The sequence below is a fragment of the Nematostella vectensis genome, chromosome 6 (genome assembly GCF_932526225.1).
Source record: "Nematostella vectensis chromosome 6, jaNemVect1.1, whole genome shotgun sequence".
NCBI lineage: Eukaryota > Metazoa > Cnidaria > Anthozoa > Actiniaria > Edwardsiidae > Nematostella > Nematostella vectensis.
In genome coordinates this window covers 228347-236404 of record NC_064039.1, presented here as the reverse complement: position 1 = coordinate 236404, position 8058 = coordinate 228347, and the positions used below count along the sequence as shown (strand labels likewise).

At 39.7% G+C, this 8058-nt stretch overlaps 1 protein-coding gene across 1 annotated transcript; it reads right to left on the bottom strand.

Annotated features, from left to right (window-relative positions):
- Positions 1-766: 766 nt before the first annotated feature.
- On the bottom strand, positions 767-6596 carry LOC116617813. The gene is made up of 6 exons (XM_032380819.2): positions 5703-6596; positions 3338-3578; positions 2917-3181; positions 2326-2403; positions 1499-1572; positions 767-859 (listed from the first exon to the last, which is right to left on the bottom strand). Exons 1-5 carry the CDS (start codon positions 5791-5793, stop codon positions 1507-1509), a joined length of 741 nt encoding a protein of 246 aa, XP_032236710.2. The 5' UTR covers positions 5794-6596; the 3' UTR covers positions 767-859; positions 1499-1506.
- Positions 6597-8058: the final 1462 nt, after the last annotated feature.

The window sequence follows — 8058 nt, the reverse complement described above, 5'->3', positions numbered from 1 at the left end:
TGCCGAGCGTTGCATAATCCAATCCCTTATTTCTACGATAATAATATTTCTATAAACTTTTCTTGAGATATTGCATCCTTAAATAGTTAACTAATACAAATGTTTTTCAGCACTTACAACAAAAGAAAACTGAGAAAAAACGAAACGTTTAAAAAGGGTCTGACTTTCAGACTTTTTACAACAAATTTTGATAAGAAAGTTTTAGACTACAGTGGCTATCCTCCAAGAGAGCATAAAATAAGAGAGAGACACTTTGGTATTACCCGCGCGCCATGTCGAATCTTATTTTTGGTAACCACCACCCCACCACTGCGCGTGGAATTTGCTCCTTTTATTTTGTCCTACTCCCCCGCGGGTTGCGTGTTGTTGTTTTGCCTACTCGATAGGAATAAAAAGAGAGCATGTAAAATAATTCGGAAGAAGAAAACAAGTCTAACTGAAATAAGCAAGATTGGCAAATATACTCACAGAAAGCTAAATCCCTGAATAGCTTGACTGTTTTGTTTGTCTGAGCGACGAAGTCAAGTCATTATTTACCTTTAAATATTGTTTGAACACAATAACAAGACAGGGGGCCCTTGAAAATCTTCTACTTGACTGGAGAATTTACGAATAAATTAACGTTCTGAAAGCCATCGCCACTGGGGTCAAGTGCGCCTATACTCTTTATATCTGGATAACCGTCTTTTTTTCTACGTGGATTTGTTGCTGTATTACAAAGCCTTTCTCTATAGATGGTCCTTCACGTTATGGATAATAGTTTTGATTCTTGTTGCCGTTCTTATTAACCTTGGGTTTGCTTGTATTGGTCGTCGATGATTGGAATTTGCAGAACTCTCCTTGCTCGCTGTCAATTTCCCTGTGGAAATTGACAACTGTCATTCAAATCTGACCATAGTAACCAGTCCCTTGATACCAGTCGTTACCAGTCCCTCGGAATTCCAAATAAAATTGAGATTGCTTCACATGCGATGAAGGACTAAAAATGACTATTTCTTAACGCAGATGATGAGGAGGAGGACATTTCTTATGTATTTTTGAATATTTTATATGTTCTAAGCTTGTTTTGTTGGTTGGATTCTTTTCTTATGTCATCATGTATGTCGCCAAACCATGTCTGTAACTCAACGTCTTGTATTTATTATTATTATTTTTTATCAAAATGATCAGAAACTAGATTTTGGCTTTCCCATATATCTTTCAGCCCATTTGGTTAAGGCAATCTTTATTTTAAAACTGCAGAAGGCTTGTCGTCTGCCTCCTTAATCAAGTTGTTTGCGGTTCTCGTATACAACTAAGCAATCGCCTGTAGAGCCCCGTCCCTTCCCGCCTCTTAGAAAGAAAGAGCTGAAATATTATCCAAAACACTTAGGAAGGGTAGTCGCTCTGTTTTTATCGCTAAACTTTTATTTCAAACTACATTGGATCAAAATCTGCCTCAGTAACCCATTCTTCCCTTGGTTCGCATGGATGAAGGACACGTGACTTAACGACTCACTGAATTTGCTACTTGCGCCTTTCTTGGTCCAGATTAACGTGGAGATTGACAACCATATTCACCAGCTCCTCTTTCTAAAAACAAAATAGAATAAACGTTTGCCAAAGCGCTCGGGCTAGTTTATTCGCAAGGTGGCGAGGAAGCCAGTTGTGATGGCAAAGAACGCAAATATAAAATATTATTTAAAATGTTCAAGTGATCTTAAGTTATAGTTACTGGAAGATGAAATAACGCCTGAAGCAAATCAAGGGGAAATAAGTTCGAGTTAACGAGAGGTTCGAGTTAACGAGAGGTTCGACTTAACCAGAGGTTCGACTTAACCAGAGGTTCTACTTAACGAGAGGTTCGAGTTAACGAGAGGTTCGACTTAACCAGAGGTCCGACTTAACCAGAGGTTCGACTTAACCAGAGGTTCGACTAAACCTGAGGTTCGACTTAACGAGAGGTTCGACTAAACGAGAGGTTCGACTTATCGAAAGGTTCGACTTAACCAGAGGTTCGACTTAACCAGAGGTTCGACTTAGCGAGAGGTTCGACTAAACGAGAGGTTCGACTTAACGATAGGTTCGACTAAACGAGAGGTTCGACTTATCGAAAGGTTCGACTTAACGAGAGGTTCGACTTATCGAGAGGTTCGACTTAACGAGAGGTTTGACTTATCGAGAGGTTCGACTTAACGAGAGGTTCGACTTAACGAGAGGTTCGACTTATCGAGAGGTTCGAGTTAACGAGAGGTCCGACTTAACGGGAGGTTCGACTTAACGAGAGGATCAATCTACCGAGTCTTCAAGTTAACAATCGTGTAGCGATCAAGTTGCCATACTTACCGTTTTCTCCATGAGGTCGGTGTACACGAGAGGTCCAGTGGCGATATGTTGCCGGCACGTGGGGCAGGTTGATGCACTCTAAACACGACAAATAAAATCCACGTGAAACACCCCCTTTTTCACAGGCTCAAGGTGGCCCATTGTGTTAGCGCGTCAGCGTATGGGGCCTCTCACCTCTGCTGTGACGGGGTGGGTCGATTTCCGGTCGAGACATTGGAAGTATCTTTCTGTTTCTCGGCCCGACATTCAACTTGTTGAACGTATGTGGGCTTAATGGAAGTTTGTGTTCCTCAGCACTTGGCATTCTTAATTCGTATTAGGATTTTGAGTGTGAAATAGTTGGCCGGTGCTCACTAATGTTATATAACATAAGTAGACATTCTATCCTTTTGACCTATGATGGTTGTATAGGGCAATATAATACATAATACCTGGCCACTGTCCTTATAATTTTCCTTGACCCTTCCCCCCTCCTCGTTTAGCTAGGTATCTACACTCACCACTGCCTCATCTTCGTCTCCTGTAGGCACATCATCACGTCTCCCCCCCCCCCCCCCCCCCCTTCTCGTTCATCCCTTATTCTACACTCACCACTGCCTCGTGTTCGTCTCCATTCGGCCCCAGTTCACGTCCATCTCCCCCGTCCGCCTCTTGGAATCGAACCCTCCTCTGCGCTCGGCGTGCACTAGAAGACTCTTCAGACGTAAAGTTGGTTTCCTCCTCCTGTGACGGTGGCCTGTTGTGGTTAGTGGTCACGTGGCTCGGGCCCAGGTACTCTCCGTACACGGTCTTCCATTTGGTTTGGTCGGCTGAGTCTGATGTCTTCGAGAGAATGCTTTTTGGCAGTTCTGAATCGCTTATAGCAGTACAAAATGTTACTATGAGCGAGGAAGTCGGCTATGACCATTTATTTGGGAGGGTGTCTTATTTTTTATATGTGTTAATAAGTAAGGAATCATCGAAGAGAGTGGATGCTTGTTTGGCGGTTATATTCAAGAAGGAATAGGGGTACCTTTTTAAGGTTTCTCCAGAGTTCACGCCTCTCGATTCCTCGGGGATACATTGCGATTCTTGTTGCTGGTCATCAGTTTGCTCTCCTGCCCCGGCACTTAGCTGAATTTCCACCCGGTCAGGCTGGGCGAAGGCCAAGACTTCATTTCCTGTTTGGTGTTTCCCGGTACAGACGGTATTCTTGTCATCGGTTTGGACTGCTTGTTGCTCACCGATCGCTGATTGCGCTTCAGAATCATCACCTTTTTCATGTCAAAGAAGTTAAATATAACATAGTATAACTAGAAAAACACATACAACAATACATAACTTGATATAAAAACGCAATTGCATTTGGTGTACCAAATGAATTACAAGAGGGACGTTGTGTTGTACTTCACCAAACAGGAAGCTTGAACACATTACCTCCTATACCTGAAGCCAGAAGTACAGGCAAAATTTTGCCTCGCGTCATTAACTTATGTGTAGGATAAACGACAGGAAATATTTCATTGTCTTAATTCGTAAAATTTAATTCGCCCTAAGGCAAAAATCAACAACACGATTTTTTAGTTCACCATGTTATAATTAACAAATAAATGTTGATTTTTTTTTATCTCAAAACGTATTACTGATATCATCTCCCTTTTAGCACATCCAATAAAGAGTATCGCGCTTTTTAGATCTTAATGCCTCTGTTATGGAAAACTAATCACCTGTGATATGGCCCGTAAAAACTAGACGCGATATATCAAATCGCTATCTTCTAATTTATCTTATTTACCCTAGAGCAATGTTTTGCACGATTATTTGTACGTACGCATATTTGCACGCTGGAAATTATTTTATAACCAAACAGTGAATGGCAGAAGCGGTGTCTAGAACCCAAGGTAGTCTTGGCATAACTCATGCATTATTATGATAAGTCCTTTCTAAAGTACTAGATTTGTTTAGAATAAAACAATGTTTTTTTAGAGAGACGCAACTGGCTATATGACGAGAGTTAATGGGAATTCATATATACTTTTGAATAAAGAAGTTGCGTTTCGCCACAGTCAAAACACTCTTTTGTCCCTGTTCGATAAAATATATGATAACAGCATTATCACAATTCTCGATGTCTACCTTGTACCCTACTTGCAACACCAATAATAAAAATATCCTAAATATCAGAGCGATTTGAATAAGAAAAAAAATCAGAGGCATTCCTTGCAATCCTCGTTTTTCCAATTCTCAGGTATTCTCAGTTTCATAATATGATTTGCAATCATCTACGTTCCTAAAACCTCGCTTCCCTGTCTTATTTCAAGTGTTTAGCTTCAGTAAATTTAAATTTCCCAAATGAGCTGCTATACAGTAAGTTAGGTTCAATATTATTTCGGTCACTCAGGACTAACAAAGAAGCTATCATAGAATGCCAAATAAGCAGATTCTATTCCAAAACACTTCAGTTTTCGAGCAGCTTTTTACTTATTTTAAAGTATTGGACTGATCTCGCATTTGAGTTTATATATTTTGTTTCTGATGATGAAAGCAAATCCTACTCAAGAAGTAGATATTCCCCGCAATATTATTTGAATGGCAAACACTTTTACCACCATTACGAAAAGCTTTTTGTTTAAGTAATTTAATTATATTACCTTTGCGTTGTATAGAAGAAACCAAAGAAATCTATCCAGTTTTGGTTAATGCAGAAAAATAAATACATCTGAACGGGAAGTAACTATCCAGTGTCTCTAATAATCAATTTGTGTTTACGAAACTGTCATTTTTTTTATAGATTTAACATTTCTGCGATTCGCGATCCTTCATTTTTAGGTTCACTTTTCTTTTTTTCTCAAATGCAAGTAAAAGTTTACTGTATGTTTAAACAAAGATTTTACATTTAGTTCAGTCTAATATTTAGTAATTCAATGAAATACAGCGTAAGGAGAGACACCGACGCGAGTTTCCCCTATTCTAATTGCTCTTTTATTGTTCCATGAAATTTCCCATTTGATGCCACCTTCGGCAGCAAAAGCCGCTTCTCAATTTTTCCGCTCTTACTCTAAGTGACCTTTTGTTCATGTTAATTCTCTCGCAGCCCGATTCCTCTCTATTTCTTCTCCATTATTAACAGCAATAGCTGCCCATATTATGACTTAGTTCCATGACACACTTGCCTTGTTGACACATTTTAGATTAAAGCTGTAAATGCTATGACCCCTTTTTCAATCAATAGCCTTTTTTAAACATTAATACCATTTTTCCTTTTTTCAAAGTTTAAGGACTGCATTTTATTGAAGAAAGAAACAAACGCTTTGTGTGTTAAGGTAATTTAGAAATTTCTATGATATGTTTTACCATTCCCCATCGGGATTAGAAGATTCGACTAGTTATTCGTTTACCTTGTTTGAATACGAGGCTTTGGAACTTGTAGACTTTGCGATTGACCTTCGCCCATCGAACAGAGCACGAATCACTCACAGCTTGTATCATGATTGAATGAGAGCTTTTTCTGTGTTTTAGCAGCGACTTGTGCGAGCTCTAGTCGCTTGTCATATCGGCTGTTTTCGTGCTTTGCTCAATTTGTGACGGCAGAAATAATACACAAGGAAATTTGCTGTGATGTCAATATGACGTAGTGCGCACGGAATAACTGATACGATGCTCGAGTGGACGTTCCAACTTTTTAGACAGAAATCCGCTAAGGTATACCGACAACTTGTCATCTTCTTACAGGAATTAACACGGCAGATATAGGAGTGAATTTATCGATAGGGAAACGGTAGTTCGTCATAAGCAGTGCGCTAAGCATGCAAATGACAAGTTTGTAGTATCTCCCGCTCTCCCTTTCTTTTTATTCAATGAGGTTCTTGTTTATCGCCAAGATCCATAGCAAGCAGTATCTTTCTCTGCTAGATCTGTGAGCCATTTTGGTTCTAAATGTCAGTAAAATGAGGTCAGAAAATCGTGTTAGCTTCTTCGTTGCTCAGTGCGCTCACTGTTCTGGTTTTGAAATTATTTAATGTAAAACGCCGATTTTTTATTGCATACAAAAGCCTGAGGTACCTTTGCTTTGCTGAGTAGACGGTTGCAAATATAGCGCAATTACTCGAGTCCCCGACTGCTTTTATCCCTATTAACCGAGCGCGAGGTCCGTACTGAGAAATAGCCAGCGGTCTTTTTGTACAGAGCGAGACCGCAGGCCGAACTAATGCTTCTGAAGTGAAAGAAGGAACCCTTTCTGGATTCACAAACCACGAGTGCTCAACTCCAAAGCTCGAAATAACGAGTCGATTTGTAAAATTACCTTTTAAAAGTACTTTTACGCCGATTTTACCGACCTTCACAAAAAAAATAACATCGTTCTTTTATGTTATTTCATTTGGATTAGTTGTCTTTACAGAAAATCGTCTTCAAACTCCCTGTGTTATGACAATTTCCCGCCATAATGTTTGCAACGCGCGCGACAAATTTCAAGTTTGCTGAAATTTTATTTGCAATAAAAAAGGTAGCAAATCGTCTCTTTATACGGGGAATAAAGGCAAATTACTCGAGAAATTTACCTGCTAATGTATCTTCATTCAAGAGAAGTATTTTAGTGAACATATCTTACTGTCTGTGGAGAATTCAAGTGAAAGAAAAAATTTTTACGATCAATTCGAGAGGAAAGCGACGATCAATTGGGAATACATTATTTCACAATATTGTTGGTTCAAATTCAGAGAATGTCTTAATTAGAACTTGGAAACTGTGGAAATACGAATAGGTTTTAACTGAATTGTTATTGCGAACAAAATCTTCACGAACATCAGCGAAACTGTCAGAAGCAACTGTGAAGGTAAAAAAATAAGTAAGCTTAAAAGTAAGTGAGCTTACGTAATGTGTAGCTCCAGAAAATATCCATACCTCCCCCATTGAGGGGATTGGAAATTCCGGGGTGGGGGGTGGGGGGTTTAAACGCCCAGGAACTTCCAGATCGGAGGGGGGGGGGGGGGGTAAAATGTCCTATTTCCTTAACAGTTACTGTATTTATTTTTTTCCAGGGGGTTGAAAATTCCAGAAGGGTGGGGGCTCATACCTCCGACCCTCTCAAAAGGGAGGTATGGATATTTTCTGGAACTACACAATTAAACTCACTGTCTGAATATAAATATTGAAACTCATCGTTGTAGAAAAACGGCAACAAATTGCTATTACAGTGTAGAAAAACAACCTCGTTGTCGTATCTTTCATGAATTCATGCGCATGCCCTTTGCTGTTCCTTACGGGTTTCCAATGGTGTTTCGGGTTTCCTGTGGATGGTGATGTTAAACAGCCAGAAAACCAACAGGGGGTGACTTTTTGTAAGCGCATGCGCATCACAACCCATGTCTAGGGCCGAGTAGCGAGATTCACTCACGATGTTTACAAATATGTTGAACTTTTGGACCTCAATTATTTGCTTTACGCACGCAAGAAGGCCTTTTTTTCAGAGGATGTCTATGTCAGTATGCTATTGCAAGGTATCTATAGAGTTCATTTAGCAATTCGACTTTTTTTATGTAAAATATGAAAAACGAGTGCGAGTGTTTCATCAGGGATTCCAAACACCGAGAGAGATGAAAGCACGAGGCTGTTTGCGGCCGAAATGGGTTGATTGGATAGATGGCGTTTTTTAGACCATTTACGGTAAACAACCAGATCAGGTTCTCATCTAGTAGTGAATTGAATCCACTTGGATGAATTTCAATTCATTTTACAATTAAAACAGCTTACTTC